At 42.8% G+C, this 16,657-nt stretch overlaps 1 protein-coding gene across 2 annotated transcripts; it reads left to right on the top strand.

Annotated features, from left to right (window-relative positions):
• The first annotated feature begins 5,195 nt into the window (after nucleotides 1–5,195).
• LOC143960083 (uncharacterized) lies at nucleotides 5,196–15,770 on the top strand. 2 transcript variants are annotated; one of them, XM_077468359.1, is made up of 6 exons: nucleotides 5,202–5,348; nucleotides 6,729–6,859; nucleotides 8,031–8,099; nucleotides 8,357–8,478; nucleotides 12,775–12,822; nucleotides 15,599–15,770. In XM_077468359.1, the coding sequence occupies exons 2-6, from the start codon at nucleotides 6,733–6,735 to the stop codon at nucleotides 15,629–15,631; spliced, it is 399 nt and encodes a 132-aa protein (XP_077324485.1). In that variant the 5' UTR covers nucleotides 5,202–5,348; nucleotides 6,729–6,732; the 3' UTR covers nucleotides 15,632–15,770. The 2 variants fall into 2 exon arrangements, 1 of the variants encoding a protein (XP_077324485.1); XR_013270260.1 differs by lacking the exon at nucleotides 6,729–6,859 and having other exon boundaries at nucleotides 5,196–5,348.
• The last annotated feature ends 887 nt before the right edge of the window (nucleotides 15,771–16,657 follow it).

The following is a 16,657-nucleotide window of genomic DNA, read 5'->3' as shown; positions in this document are numbered from 1 at the left end:
GTGTGGGTGATAGTGCCGCCAGACGTCAGTCAGTGCAAATGTGGTCGCCCAATTCTGCAGGTCCGAAGAGGACCTAGATCCCGGGTGCAGTCTATCAAGCTCTTCCGTGGGGGCTAGGTTAAAGTCACCAAACAGAAAAACCTCTTGAGTAGGGTACCCCATCACTATCTGCATTATGTCATAGAGAATCGTTGAGTCAGCCGGGGGGGGGGGGGGGAGATATAAGCCCACTAGAACAAGGTGTCTGTCACAGATTGTCATATGTAGGATCACATAACGCCCCCCCCGGGTCAGTATGGACATCCAGGACCTGGGACGGGAGGGACCTACGGATCAGTATACTGACCCCCCTGGCATAACTCGAGTAGGTAGAATGGTAATGCATACCAACCCATGCCCTCCGAGGACCAAGAATCCTTTGGCACATCAAGTGTGTTTCTTGCAGTATGCAGACGTGGGGGGCGGACCTCTGCAGATATTTAAAAACGAACGATCTTTTAACCGCAGAGTTCAGCCCCCTCATGTTCCACGAGACAATGGAAACACTAGCCATTCTGCATAGAACTAAACCACCAGGACCCGACCCGCCGCCTCCAGCACCTATCCACGGGACCCCAGAGGCCGCACCACATTTCACCATGATGAAGCATCATGTCACTGCCCAGGCACAGATTCGTACCTTTAGGGGGTGGCACTCCCCCCAAAACAATAAAGCAACTCCAAACCAAAACAACAAAAAACAATACCCCATTGTCTGCTTCTGCAGAAACCAAACCCCCCCACCCCGCACCCCCATAAAGTTGGCGATGCATTGGATCCCATACCCAGTTATATGAAATTCAACACTGAATATTTAACTTAAAACTGGAAACTAGAAGATTAAAAAGGGGACGTCAGCTGACAGCAGGAGATACCACTGCACAAGACAGCAGAGATGCTGGTTAGCTGCCGTAGCGAAGATCTCCTGAGCATGCTCAGGGGCACTCATCTTAGTTACAAACATGTTAAACAATGGTCCCCCCCCCCCATGAAGAAAAAAGATTCCCTTGTACATCCATATATCGTGCACACCTCCAATACCTCTTATCAATGATAGTTATAGAGCCGCGTGCCCCCCACGCTGGAGCAAAAGGCACCCAGCAATGGGGGCAGCGCAGCCCCACGGCACATACAGCATTAGAGTAAGGCCCACTTCCACATTCTCAGGACGCTAACCAGTGCCCCACATGGTCCCCCTCCCCCAGGAGTTGACCGGGCAGTGTTCCAAATAATTGAGGTAGCTCCATAAGCAGCGAACTCCAGTTCCTCCAGAAGAGACAAGGGCCCGTGCAAGGACATGTCCACATATCTGATGCGGGAACACCCCCAATCCTCCGGGGGCCCCGCATAGTCCGCCAGGCAGCTGTCCCTATGAGCACATCCCCCACACCCACCACCGATGAGCCAAAAAAGAATCCGTCAGTCGGGCGGAACAATAAACTCAGTCACAGTACCTGTCCCAGCGCTGGTCAATAAACAGCACTGTCCTCCAGGTTGGGCCAGCAGCAGCAAATAAGCAGTACCTTCGCATCCTACACAGGGGGGGGGGGGGGGGGAACACAGATCGTCAACAGGGAAAGTCCAAAAGTCAAAAAAAAAAAAGGCCCCATCACACCCGAGGGGGCAAGGTCTCCAGCCAGGCGGCAGCATCACGAGGCGTAGTAAAGAACTGCACTGTCTCGCCATCCTGGACCCTCAGCTTGGTGGGAAACAGAACGCTGTATTTAATATTTCTCGCCCGCAGACCATCCAGCAAGTAGCTTTAATGCAGAAGAAACATAGCATGTAAATTGTAAATATTGCCATACATTTCCAATTTAAGCACTTTAAGGCAAGTTGGCTGTCCAAATCTCATGGAATTTCAGCATCTATTAGGAGATGCCTGTCTTTCCAAGATGGCTACCTGGACCCTACATTAGGGGGCAAATTCGTTCCCAGCTGATTCCTACCAGCCTGAAGATGTGTCGCAGTTTCACCTTTAGGACAGCAGACAAAATGAGCCCAATTCCTGCCTACACTTCCTTCTTCTTAAAGTGTTTGTTACCCCAGCATTTAATATTCCTGTGACTGCTGTACCATGTCTTTGTATGAGAAAGTATCCTGTTCTCTTTGTATACTTCCTTTCTATGAAAGTCCTGGTGTTCCTGCCAGTCCTTCTGCTTTCCTATTAGAAACGAAACACACTGTGGTTAGTTCTCTATCTGTGCTGGGAACTCAGCCTGCTCTCTTCCAATGATCAGACTTGTTCTGACATGCACAACAGCCTTTCCCTGAAAAGTTCAGTGTGCTAGTGCTTCTCCTTCCCCCAGCTCTTATGCAGCTGAGAACAGAGGGAATGAGATCACTTAGAACAGATGGAAAAAAGGTATTCATAATGTTTTCTTTTCATATCTATACACAAATGTTTTGCCTTTCATTTCAATTTTAAACTGAATGGGTTGTTTTACAAGGTGATCGTTCACTTTAAGGGATGCAGTCCTCCACATAACAAACAACCACACAGAGAAACAGTAATTAAAACCAGTATACATATTAACAACGTTTCACAAAACATAGAATATGTGGCAGGTAACAATACCCTAGTGGTCCTTGCAGGGAAGCAGTACCATCAACCATCTCTGTTCAAAGGTGAAGCATCCACGGCTGCTGAAGTGTGGGAAAGCTGCACATTCTGACCCCCTTTTCAGAAACTGAATCTCAAATGGTGGCAAATACCACTCCAGTGGAGACTCCAGGACTTTTATTCCTGAACCAACAAGGGTCATGGAGGGAGATGGAGCAAATGAGGAGTGAGAAGCCTGGGAGAGATCTGCTCTCATGCACATTGCTGGATTGAGATGGAGCTCAGGTACTTATAAAGTGGGGGGGAGCTGCACCCAGAAGTTTTTTTACCTTAATGCATAGAATGCATTAAAGTAAAAAACCTTCTGCCTTTTGAACCACTTTAACTGAGGAGTTGGTCATAGGATTGAAATGTCTTGGCTTGGGTGTGCCTCTCATGTTGGTAAGATCCAAGCAGTCAATGGCTCCAACCTTCCCCCCTACTTCCCTGCCCCCTCCCCTTTTTTTTCTCTTTAATTTCTACAGCTTTTTACTTACCTGATAGCAGAGCTCAAGTCCTGCTGGAACGCATGGGAACAAGTTCCTGTACTTTTTCCACAACAGGAACTCAGTTCCCGTTAGCAGGTGTGACCTGCAAGACTTTGAAGTATGTGAGCTGTGTGGCAGGTGCTACACCAGCAGCTGCCGACACAGCTCGCAATAGTAAGTGCCGCACACCTGACCATTCAGGCATTGCCAGTAGGGGGCCCCATGACAGCTTCCGCTTCGATCTACTTGTCAATCACCGCTAGCTGACGGGTAGATCAGGTCCCTGCTGCTAAGAGATTGTATTTAGTCAGACCTCTCATGATGCGCTCCTCCCCGTCGGACCCTCCTGATTTTCTGTCTCCTCATCTTCCCTCCCCCAGTCTCCTGCATGCTTGCTCTGTGTGTGCCACTGAATCCTCCCTCCTCTATCTTCAGTGCCATATGATGAGAGAACCCAGAGGAGGAGCACAGCTATTCTGCTCACAGGACATGCAGGGAGAGAGGTGAGCTGAGGGAGGAACATCAGTTTGGGGTGGTAAGCTGAGCACAATACCTGCCAAAGTTTAATGCCAGGAGGGAAGTTTATGTGGAAATATGTGAAGGGTTGAAGGGTTGGAATAGCAGCGAGTGTGTGTTGGAATGTGAAAAATTGACCCTCGCGCCACTAAGTGCTAAACGTGAAATAAATCTAAGTACATAAAAAATAAAAAATAGAAAATGTATCAATATATAATGAAACAACCAGTGGGGTGAAGAAAGTGCAAGTGCTGCTAAATAATACAAAAATGCAGCGGGACAAAAATAGTAAACACAAACTATCGCATCAAATGGATAAAATAAAGAGTCCTGCGCAAATCGTGCCACTGAAAAAATGGATGATAATAATAAATTATATGAAAAACAAGAGTCAATAAAAAATCATATAAGTGGACACACCGATGAGTGAAGGTATATGGTGAAAAACAAGAGAAAGAACGGGACCCAATGTTCCAAAATATATAAATCCAGGCTCTCAGAACTCTCACCTCAAGTGGGTGGTAAGGGGTCTACAATGTATGTTATTACCATGTGATCAACAAGCTCACTATAATAACCTATCACAACGTCTACATAACATAAGTAGATATGCATCTGCAGTGAAGTGTGCAAAAAGCTTTATCCAAGTCTTTATAATTCATATAAATGACCTGAAGAGAAATGTTTATCTTTACTCATACATAACTGGATTGCCACTTTAAATCAATAAGCTAGAAGCTATAATTTGCTGACATCTGAGTAGTGATGCTGTAGGTGTATGCCAAGTTTAATATTTTGTCATCTCAACCCTGAGCCACTCCTTGATCAACCACAAGTTCTGCAGCTCCACAACTTAGGGATTTAACACACATGGGAGTGCATTGACAGATAAGAGCAAATACTTATTTTATAACTTATGTATTTTTTAAATGGTTGGAAGCCTAGCTGTGGAAGAAATATGTAAGCAGAAATCAGCATTTCCAATATGATTCGAGGGTGCCTTCTGGGATCTTCACATATGCTTTAGCTAAATGCCTACAAAAAGACACAAATTGCCCCAAAATTGTCAACAAGCCAGAGAGTGGATCAAGCCTGCCTTTTTGTTATACAAAGCCACAGGTTTTTATTGTGCAACATTACAAACTTGGGCACATTGTGGGTCAGCCACTGGCATCCTTACAGCCAATGATGTCATTGGTTGATAAGGAGGACATCAGGCACCTGCACAGGATCCTTGTTTGCCCCTCTCCTGCCCCTCTCTATCAGCACTGAGGTCACGTTAGCAGAGAGAGGGAGATAAACTAAGGGAGAAGAGAAAACCTAGAATACTAGTCAGTACCAGTGTGCAAAGGTGGAGGACTAAATAACCTCTAATGTTGGGTGGACCACATGTATGGATGATGCTGTGATATGTGAAATTATTTGTTTCTTTTTATTTTTTTTACATTTTATAATGGAGTGCCTCGATGTGCATAACTTTAAAGAGTGCCTTGACTGAATAAAAGCAAAAAAACAAAACACTGATTTAGAAGGACGATTCGTAGATTTAAAAGGGAGCTATTTGTCATTCTAGTATTACTGGTTATGATGGGTGTTGGCTGTTGTACAGCATCAACCCATCCCAGCTTTTATTCTGTACTGCTGAAGTTTTCTGTGAACTAGCTACAAAGAAGACAGACCATCTACAGCCATCACTTTGACAGGTAACTATTACATTTTCCTCCTTATTGTACTGCATGTGATACAGTGTATATTGCTAGAGAGGGACTGTTTTTCTAGTAAGTTTTAAAGTGCATTTAAATGTAAAACTTTTTTCATTTTCATTTTGAATGGATCAGGGAAGGGTTAGACTTTCTGTTTTATTTGCTGATTGTGTTCTGGCAGGGAAAAGTTAAGCAGAAGTCCAGCCTAAAATAACAAGGCAAAATGAAAAGCCTATACATGTTCAAATAAATCAACTTTTGCTGCAATATTCTGTTTCAATTGAGGGATTTCCCCACTGACATTGTCAGTCTGATGGCCAGCACTGTTGAACCCACTTACTCTAAATCCAGGTCATCCTGGACTCACCCCAGCCTGTGACTGAACAGTGAAAGGAGAAGCAGCACAGTGTTGAGCTCAACTCTATATCACTCTATCACAGTGATGAGCTCAGCTCCTTCTATCAGCATGCTTCCTGTCAGCAGATGAACTGATTGGCACCTTCTGAAGATACTTTCAAGCACATTCCAGTTCTGCTTAAGGCTCCATGCACACTGGCTTAAAAAACACTGCTTCTACAGAAGTTTTGTGTCCTGCCTCTAGAAGCAGCTCAATGTTACCCTATGTGTCCAGGTATATTTTGAGCTCAACGTTTAGAGGCAGGAAAAAAAAAAACCTTCTGGTTTATGTTTCTGATTGGAGCTTTCTGGCAGAAAAAACGCTAACTCTCCTAAACTCACCTAAACTGTGTACAAAAACTCTCTACTGTATATGTTTTTTCTGCCAAGGGAACTAGAGTTTTTCTAAGTCCAGTGTGCATGGAGCCTTACAGAGATGGCAAGAGGTTGTCAAATGCAGATAATTATACTGCTTGTATTAAAATAAATAAATATTCAAGATTACAGGCATACCCCACTTTTAAGTACACAATGGGACCAGAGCATGTATGTAAAACGAAAATGTACTTAAAGTGAAGCAATACCTTTTTCCACTTCTAAGTGCATGTACTGCATTGCAGTAGTCATTTACAGGCATAACTGATTACCTATGCAAGCTGGCCGACTCCAAAATTGGATATGTTGTAGTCCTGGGTCCCCTCTCAGTGCTCCCCAAGGTCCTTGTGGAGCACTGGTCCCTTTTCCCCAGGGCAAGTGGGGTGGTCCTGTTCCAAGGGGAGGTGGGGTGGTCTCACTCACCGTGGCCATGGTGCAGGATCAGGTTGATGTAGATTCCGGCCAGCATGAATGAATGAATGAATGAAAATACTTATATAGCGCACAATGCGAACTGAATCGCCTCTAGGCGCTGTGGCGAGCTTTGATCATCTGCTAAAAGAGGAAGGTCTTGAGTTTTTTCCTAAAAGCCAGGTGATTTTCTTCCAGGCGGATGTTGATTGGTAGAGCATTCCATAGCCGAGGCCCTTGGACAGCGAATCTCCGATCCCCCTTGGATTTATACCGGGCTTTGGGCACTAGGAGGAGGTTTTTGTTGGCTGATCGAAGACTGCGGTTTGGTGTGTAATGATTTATTTTCTCCATTAGGTATTGCGGAGCTTCTCTATGCACGCATTTGTGGGTGAGGCAAAGGGTCTTGAACGTGATCCGATTTTTTACGGTTAGCCAATGTAAGCTCCTCAGTGAAGGAGAAATGGATTCCCAGGGTTTTTTTCCTGTTATCAGCCTTGCCGCTGTGTTTTGGATCTGGCTATGGCACTTGTGTCCACCTAGCTGTTGTAGTTCATGAGAAAGCATAGACTGCTATGACCAGCTTCCCTCCCATCACTTGTTTATTGTTGCTTCAGCTTGGGAGGCTGCATCTCCATTCAATGGGCTCTCTGTGGGAGATTTCTATGAAGGGGCAGGGCTGGGGGACAAGCCTGTGGTGTTCTCCATCGTCTGTGAAGCTGGCTCTCATAGACTGCACCAGTGTGCTGGAAATTTGTCCAGCAGAAGTATGCACCAGAAGGCTCTGTGCAAAGGAGTGGGGGTGACTTGAGGGGTCCCAGAACTAGGGAAGAAACTGGACTGAGCAGCAATTTATGGGGCAGGACAGAGAGGCCAGCCCAGGACGTTGGTGGAGAATGTGAGACTGAATAGCGGCTGCCTAATGCTGGTGCCTGCCCTGAGCGGAGCAGTGCGCCTTGCTTGTTAGGACATGTGGGCCTGGTGTCATCCGGGTGTGGGCTGCACCCACATAGTGAAGATTGAGCCTTTCTATGGTGACTTGTCCAAGGGACTGAAAGGGAAGGAAAATCCAAATTTTTAGTTGTCACAAGAACAGAGAGAAAATCTTCCAAAGATCTCCTAGTGACAACTGAACAAGACAATAATCCACTTCTTTTAGTGTCTGCAAGACAGGAAGTAAAGGGAAATCTCCCAAAATGGGACACAAATGCCAAAATATTTGTTTTGAGTTGTCACCCGAAAAGGAATAGAGAGGAAATCTTACAAGGGGGGCAATTGTTTAGAGGACCTCACTTTGGAAATATTTTCTTTGACTTTCTGTTTCTGTTGGGCACAGCTGAAAAAAAAAAAAAAAAACTAGCAGGGGTTTTAACCCCACAATAACTGAAATAAAAAATTAGAAAAGTTTTTCTCTAGATATTGAGGATGGATGCTACCTAATGATCAGACTGACAGAAATACAGTCTGTTGCACTTAAACAATCTGTTTTATTTTTATTAGGAGTAAAACAAAGGATTCATAAATCTGCTGAACCTGTGCACTCCACAAAAATGTCTGGTATTATGAAATGTAAGTATAATTTTCAACATGTATTTGGATTATTCTAAAATTCACTGAAAGACCATATTTATCTTAGAAGCTCCTCATATGTGGTCATTTACAGTCTGTAATATAAAATCACTTACCCATTTTCAGTACCCAATCATGTAACATATGTTATTATATTGATGCTAACTCCACACTTACAATTATTTTTCCTCCTATATGTAATATGTAAAATGTGATCTGTAATGTGATTTTTGATCATCTTCTGTTTAATAATGTAGTTTTTGGGAAGGATGATGATGATAAGGACAAGCATAAGGAAAAAGACAAGGACAAGGAAAAGGACAAAGACGAAAAGCATCACAAAAAGGATAAAAAGGAGAAGAAAAAGAAAGAGAAAAAGGTGAGAATTTCAAACTGGGTTATTTATTGATGTGTTTCAATATGACTTTCATTGTATGATATTTGGTAGATGAAATTAAAATATTATATAATTATCCGTTTTATTTAGTTGCCTAGATTACAGATAAAATGTAGACCAATGTGGATAAGTTATCACAATAAAGAGCACTTCACCCCAGGGTTTTAGAAACAAGTAGAGCAAAAAGGATGGGACTATAACGGTGCAAGAATCAAACTGAGAAATAATATTATGATAAAATCTTCAAAATGTATTAACAAAATGATCTTAAAAAAATAATAAAAAAAAAACGTATAAGCTTAAACCCATGAATGCGGTCCGTGAACTTTTTAGAGCAGCATAGAGCTAAATCCTGACATATTTTGCCCTATGTATTGGGCTTATTCAGGGGATGCTATCCGCTTGGGGTCTCAGCCTTCTAATAAGTCTTCATGGGTTTAAGCTTATATGTTTTTTTAACATGACTTTTTAAGATAATTTTTAAAATACATTTTGAAGATTTTAACATATTATTTCTCGGTTTGATTCTTGCACTGTTATAGTTCCATCCTTTTTGCTCTACTTATTTCTAGATTACAGATAATACATAATGTACATTATAGCTCAACACTGAATATTTGTTTAACTAACAAAAAAAGTCCCTGGATGCTTAAAACAATTATCTGGTTGCAATATACCCTTCGCTGCTGCCCCCCGCAATCCCTCATCAGGATGGAGCCCTCGGCAGTGTGGGCAGGCAGCAACAATTCCTAGAGCTGGTCCAAAAATCCTGGATGGACAGAGGTAGAGCCAGCGTCAGGGGCGTCAGTAGCGATGGGCAAGGCACGCATTCAGAGCATGCTCCTTTTTCAGGCTGTGGGGGAGCCATGTTTGAAGATGGAATTTTAATGCAGCTGAATCCCAAAGCCTGGCTGCTATATCAGTAAGGTGCACTCGGTGGCACTCTGCATAAACACAGAGAAAAACACACCCACTAACTAATATCAATGGATGAGCGTTGGAACATGAATAAATACAAAATTGCTGGCATACTTCCAAACAGACAAATGTTTTCAAATAAGATTAAAAAAAAAGACCTTGTGGGTCCTGTATAAATTAATAAATAACTAATTTATTAGTGACAAGGTAAGTCTGGATTAAAAACAAAAATGTTTTTAAAAATAAAATATAATAATAATAATAATAAATTTAAAAATAATGGGATATATAGCATAAGAGCAAGCACAATGCATCTAAAGCAAGATCAAATCAGAGTTTCAGAACATCACTTAGATTTTTAGAAAGAAATTATTATTACCCTAGAAAGAAACCTTTTGCTGTGTGTGCTCGGGAACAAAGTCATGGATGTGACAGAGAAAAAATTAATAGAGTTAGGCTGGCAGTATGTGAATATGTGTGAAAGCTTCTTTGGCTTGGCATCTCCTATGGATCACAGGAGTGCAAATCGCATTCACACATTTTGCACTACTGTGACCCGTTTTCAGCAGAGAGTGGGCTAAAATCTGCTCTCTGTTGACTAACACCCATCTCAGTGGGCCCACTGAGAGCCTGAGACAGCCGCTCCCCACCCCTCCACAGCCCAGTGCTTCAGTTAATGAGGAGGGAGCAGAGCAGTGAGCTGTGACTGACAGTCTACAGCTCTCTGCTCATGGAGCTCTGAAAACCAAGATCGACGGTGTTTGACTGCTCGGTTTTCAGTGCAGAGGTGCTGGGGGGACAGATGGAGCATGGGACCGATGCTGCATCCACTTAGGTAAGTAAGAATGGGGGAAAAAAAAGAAATCAATACTTCTCTTTTAATATGGGTTATGTGGAGGACCAAAATAGGTATAAAGAATATCAGTACATAGGCTTTGAACTAAATAGGTGAATAGGGATCACAGAACACTATGGATCTCTAAATCTTCATTCATGCCTCCTGGTGACAAAGTGTCTCATGTGTATATACAGTAAGTCTCTTTAGCGCATAAACGCTTGACTCTTTCGGGCTGTGGGCAGACTATGGAGGATAGTTTCCACGACCCATACTGTAAGACCCTTTGTGGATTTGTTGTGAAACTTGGAAAAGTGTCTGGTACGCTGAATTTGTCAATTCCCTCCACGGACCTTCCTTGCTCCTCGAACCTTTTCCCTGAGGGTGCAGATGGTCCGGCCGACATACAGTAAGTTGCATGGACATGACATAAAGTATATGAAATATTCGGAGGCTCATTGGTGAAAATCAGGAATATGGAAGGTTTTTCCTTTTGTTGAAAATGATTTTTTACCGTGTGGAACAAATTTACAGGTGAGGCATCAGGGTTTTCTGTATTGAAACATGCCTCTGATGTTAAAGAACTTCAGCTGAGAGCTGATTTTGCTGGAAGTAGACTTGTATTGGCTAGAAGCAATCCAATTTTTAATGTTCTGGGACTGTCTATATGAGACCTTGCGTTTGGTTGGTATGGAATTATGGAGGTGAGGATCTTCCATCAGTATGGACCAGTACTTCTGCATGGTGCGTTCCATATTTCTAAAATGAGAATGAAATCGAGTGGCGTATCTCAGGGGTTGCGTGGATGGTTCTGGTTGGGACTTGGTACTGTTATGGGGGATCCCAGAGAGGGAGAGCTTGTAAACAATTCAAAATTACTTGATAAAATAGGGAAAATATCAACACTGAAAGTTTAGATGGTTTGCGTTTTACCGACTCAACTTAGTAGGTTGGGGTTCCCAAAGCCAAATAGAATAAGCAAAGAAAAGAAAGCAGGTTTGTAAAGGGGCTTCAATATGGAACTCACAGCGGCATAGATACAAAGTTTATTAATAGAAAAGAGGCACAATTCCAATAATGTATGGCTATTAGCCACAATAATAGTAAAACCTTCACCAACATTAAAAAATCATGATAACGTTGTCACAATAAAAGTGAAAAACATAGTGGCCCGGGCTTACTTGCACACACAGACACTCAACACATTTGCGGAAGAGGGGTGGGTATTATGCCACGTACACACAATCAAATTATCCGGCGGACTTGGACAATCCACCCGTGTGTGGGCTCTGGCAGACTTTTTCTTCCCAAAAGTCCGGCAGACTTAGAAAGAAGTTTTGACTCAATATTGTCCGGTGGACAATCTGCCCGTCTGTGTGCTAGTCCGCCGGACTTTTGAAATGAACGGCCTTGCCCACACACGGAGAAAAGTCCATTCATTTTGAGCGTGGCTCTAGGTAGACGGAACTAGCAAAGGAAGTGAATGTCGTCGCCTCCATCGGCGAGATTGAAACCTCGCTAGCCCCGTCACCTGGTATGGATTTAAAGGGGAAGCCCTACCCCGAAAAAACGGCGCGGGGGTACCCCTAAAGTCCATTTCAGACCCTTATCTGAGCACGCAGCCCCGCCGGTCAGGAAAGGGGATGGGGATGAGCGAACGCACCCCCCTCCTGAGCCGTACCAGGCTGCGTGCCCTCAACATGGTGGGGTGCTTTGGGGAAGGGGGGCCCTGTGGCCCCTTACCCCAAAGCACCTTATCCCCATGTTGATGAGGACAAGGACTTCTTCCCGACAACCCTGGCCATTGGTTGCCGGGGTTTGCGGGTGGGGGGCTTATCAGAATCCGGGAGCCCCCTTTAATAAGGGGGCCCCCAGAATCTGGCCCTTTACCCTATGTGAATTGTACCCCTACCCATTCACCTGGTGAAAAAAGTGTACAGAAAAAAAACACAACACAGTTTTTTAAAATACTTTATTAGACGTCTCCGCTGGTCTTCTGTGAGATCATAAGGGGTGGGGGCACCATGTGCCATCACCTGGTGACCCCGCCCCTTGCCCCTAAAGAAGTCGCCGCACAACGTGTCCCCAGCATTGAGGCCGGAGAGAGCGTTGTGTCAACATCGGAAGAAGGAGAAGCAGAAGATGGCGGCGCCGGCGACAGATACTTGTATAGTGCCAACAGTTTACAAAGTGCTTTACATATTTATAATACATTCACAACAGTCCCTGCTCTAAGCCAACAATCTAAGGTCCCTAACTCACATATACCAGGCCCAATTTGGACAGCAGCCAGTAAACCTATAAGAAACTCGCACAGTCACAGGGGGAACATGCAAGCTCCAGAAAGGTTGTGCCGTGGTTGGGACCTGAACCGGTGACCCTAGTGCTGCTAGGTGGAAGGGCTAACCAATGGAGAGCAGCAAAGGGTAATGTGATAGAACAAGAGCAGTAATCTGAACCCATTTTTTTTCTTCAGTGTTTTTCAGTAATGATGTCGGACTTACGTGTCTTCTTTTTATCCCCAGGAAGGAGATAAATCAGGCAGCAGTTCCAGCTCTGACAGCGACTCTGATGTAAGATTTTACTGTAGATATTGATATGTAATTGATTTGCGCTGTCTGCTCAATGACTGACAGTTACAGTAGATGCATTATGTTCCTAAGGCTTATTTAATGTATACCTAAAATCTTCTCTATTTTAATACTGTAGTATGGGGTGAGTAGTGGGAGATCTTCCCCCTGACTACCCCCCCCCCCCCCCCAATTCTTTGCCTTTCTTGTACCCTGAGACCAAATACTGGGAACCTATGTGGATATTGGATCAATGACTCCATTTTAAGACCTATACTTGTTCACCTGGGTGATTCCTTACATTTTCCATTCTAGTGCCTGATACCTTACATTTGTAGTAAAACCCCATCGTTTACATGTGTTTTTACCACCCCGCCCTAACTGCACCCTCTTTAGCTGTAGTGGCCAGGGGTGTACACATGTCGCACCAAAAGTTATACGCCCTGTCATGATTGGTGGGTGTAGCACCTGCCAAGCATGACCCATATAAGTGAACAACGCCATTCTGCAAGTGCCCTGCAACCTTGTGCCATACAGCAAACAAGGAGTTAAAGCAGGCAGTGTTGTGTTGCTTTATCACCACCTGCTTTAACCCCTTGGCCCCTGCAAAAGCATGGAGCTGTGAGGTGCTTGCAGAGGGGCCCCATTTACTTGAATGGGTCATGTTTGACAGGCAGTAGCTCCCACTAAAAGCAACAGGGGGTAAGTGGAAGTGGAATACAATCACAAGTTCACATAAGCACAACTGGGAGTGCACACCAGGGTCAAATGCCAACAGCAAGAAAGGATTTCTGTCCTAGGATGTGGACAAAAACTGTAAATTACCAATATAAATAAGATAGGAAAGCTTTGCTCTATACACGTCTAGTCTTCCGTAAAGGGTCCAACCTCGTCTCCACGGTGGAATTGGCAAAGTGCCAGGGGAATATAACTGGACCGATGACCCTGAAGTGTAGTGCAACCAAACTGGCCAGGTCTTACCAAAGCCCTCCATTGCACCCCTACAATTTGCCATCACTCCTCTGCATCTATGATCTCATTTACCCTTTTGACCCAGTCTTCTCTACTAGGGGTCCAAGACTGTTTCTAGTAAATTGACACCAACCTCTGGGCTGCATTGGATAGGTGGAGCAACATACATCATTTGTAGTGGTTAATAGGCATGGTAGGAACATGTAGGAGTAAATGGCGTGGTGTGAGAGATATATCGACATCTAGTATGAGTTTAATTTGGTCCTTTAATATACAGCCAAAAAGTGTGAATCTTGGGGCATCCCCACCAAATATGGCAGTATTAGATACCTTTTATTTTTGACTGTACAAAGATAAAGGTTTGAGAGATTTACAATTTTTTATACAAATTCAGTCTCCATGGATGGAGGTCCTCTTTTTGTTAGGTGAGGGTGCACATATTCTTTAAAGTGTAGGGGATGTGGTGCAATTGCCATTTATAGCCATGCATTACTTATTTCATTAGTACCGTAAACAAAAATAAAAGCCCTTATGTACTTGGTGCTGCTCCCAGTCCTTTCCCATAGAGTTAGTTAGCAAACTCTGGATGCAGTACATAATACTTAAAGAAGAGTTATGCTGCCACAGGTTCCCAGAGCTTGTGCCATAAAGTATGCACAGAATACATGCACATTATGAAAGACCCAATTCCCTCCCTCTATTGAAGTAAGGCTCGTGTTCTCCCTCATTGCTCCATTGCCCTTGCTGCCATCTTCTACGTCTGGAATCTTCATTCTTTAGCCAGTCTTCTCTATTGGCTAACTAGGAATAATGTAACTCCCGTGTGTGTACATGGGAGTTACATTTTCCTGGAACAGATGCTGTGGTTATACAATTATAGCAGGCAGGTAAAGAAGTTTTATGGTAGAAGAGACATAAAAGAGGCATAAAATCCTACCTGCTAGCATTTTTTTTAAACTAGAGCTTAGTTCTGCTTTAAAGAGCATGTTTTCCTGTTAGCTGAACTTAAATAAAGAAGATTTGCTGCCATTCTGATTGTGTGCTATTCTTTTTGGGAATTTGGAATTGCTATACTGGCAGAAAATAAGGCGAATTGGCACCTGAGAGATGCATGCAAAGGAGCTGTAGGTGCAGGCCAACATGGAGCAGAGCTGCTCTTATATATTGAATATGAGTATTATGGTAAGGGAGCCAAAAGTGTCCAAATAACCCTCTTTAAAATGCTAAAGTACAGTACTATCTTCTCTAAACAAGAGGTTTTCACTTATTTTCATAAAAAGAACAGCAATGGTAATCATGCCCTCCTGGCTTCATTGTATACACAACTGTTTTCATATAACTAACAGCCTAGTATTTTGGTAATTATAAAAAAAAACTCAAACATTTCAAAACTGTTCAAAAAAACATACAGTAGAAGGCAAAGCTTCTAGTATTTCAAAACATCTTGTGGTGAGGATCACATTTTATATATATATATATATATATATATACATATATATATATACAGTATATATATATATATTTATAAAATGTGATCCTCGCCACAAGATTTTTTGAAAACAAGAACCTAAATATCAAACCTTACTAATATATTATCGTCTATGAAAGAAATTTTAGAGATCTGAGAAATGTCTATAGCTATCAATAGGCATACGGATATACTTCTAATCCACCCCTATTTGCCAGATCTGGAGACAATCTAATGGTCATTTAACAGTCATATTGTTGACCAAAGGAACAAAGGAAATACAAGTATGATTTAATGTGTATCTGTTTTTTCTAAAACCAATTTTTTTTTTATCTATAGTGTGAAAAGAAGAAAAAGAAGGACAAAAAATAGTATCTTGGCACTGGCCCTTACCTCTTTTTGAAACATAACTCATTTTATTGCCTATGTATTTTACCTCTCTTTTATATTGTGCTCTGTATGCAGCTGTTATGAGGTTCTTAATAAAAAATAAATACTTTTATTCTGAGAAGTTTGTTGTCAGTATAATTTTTTGTTGAAGAATAATAATGTAGCTACATGGATAGCTGTAGTTAAATTGGTTCTAAAGTTAAATGTTTTTTTTTACTGATTTCTCTATCGAACTAGCACTGTATCCAGATGCAGCTTGTCTCTCACCTCTTCCTAATCTCACAGCAGACTCAGGCAGCAGTTGGCTCCTGCTGCTGTCAGTCAACTCCTGTGAGGAGGCAGTGGAGTGTGTGGCTGAGCCATGCTCCATGTGTCTATGGACACACAGCCCAGCTCGGGAGCACACCCGCACGCATTCCCTGATAGCACATGGGGTAAGGGACCGCTCTGTGCAATACTATTACACAGAGCAGGTAAATATAAACTTCTTTTTTATTTTAAAGTGATAGTAAACTGCTGGCAATTTTTATTTTTAAACCTGCAAGGCAAAGTTATAATGTGCTAGTATGCATTGCATTCCAGCACAATATGTGAAACTTACCTTAGAACGAGGCCATCCAGTAGCGAGCTGTCACTGCTGACATGGCTTCCATCGCATTAAATGAGAAAGCATCGGGAATAAGCACCATAATAACCCTCCTGGTTCACCTCTGCATGGTGGAATACAGCGTTATGCCTTGGATACCCTTCACCTCTACTGTATAGGCAATCTCTAAAGTATCATATAGTATAATACGGTAAGGGTGGTGCTTTACTATCATGGGGTTGGTGTCTGTTAAGATGGTTTGCTGAGCTTCTGTTTTTAGGGGGACTTATCACCCCATATTCCTTTTAATTACATTTGTAATAAATTCAATCTTTTAACAAATATGTTAAATTGGTATTGGAGCTGGGAGACTCTAATACTCCTTTAAATAGGACAAACAATAAATACCCAAAGAGAAAAAT

The sequence above is a fragment of the Lithobates pipiens genome, unplaced genomic scaffold (assembly GCF_037356315.1).
Source record: "Lithobates pipiens isolate NorthernLeopardFrog02 unplaced genomic scaffold, aLitPip1_a1.2 Scaffold_8, whole genome shotgun sequence".
NCBI classification, from domain to species: domain Eukaryota; kingdom Metazoa; phylum Chordata; class Amphibia; order Anura; family Ranidae; genus Lithobates; species Lithobates pipiens.
Note: the sequence above shows the minus strand (reverse complement) of the source record. Positions and strands in the feature narration are given on the sequence as shown.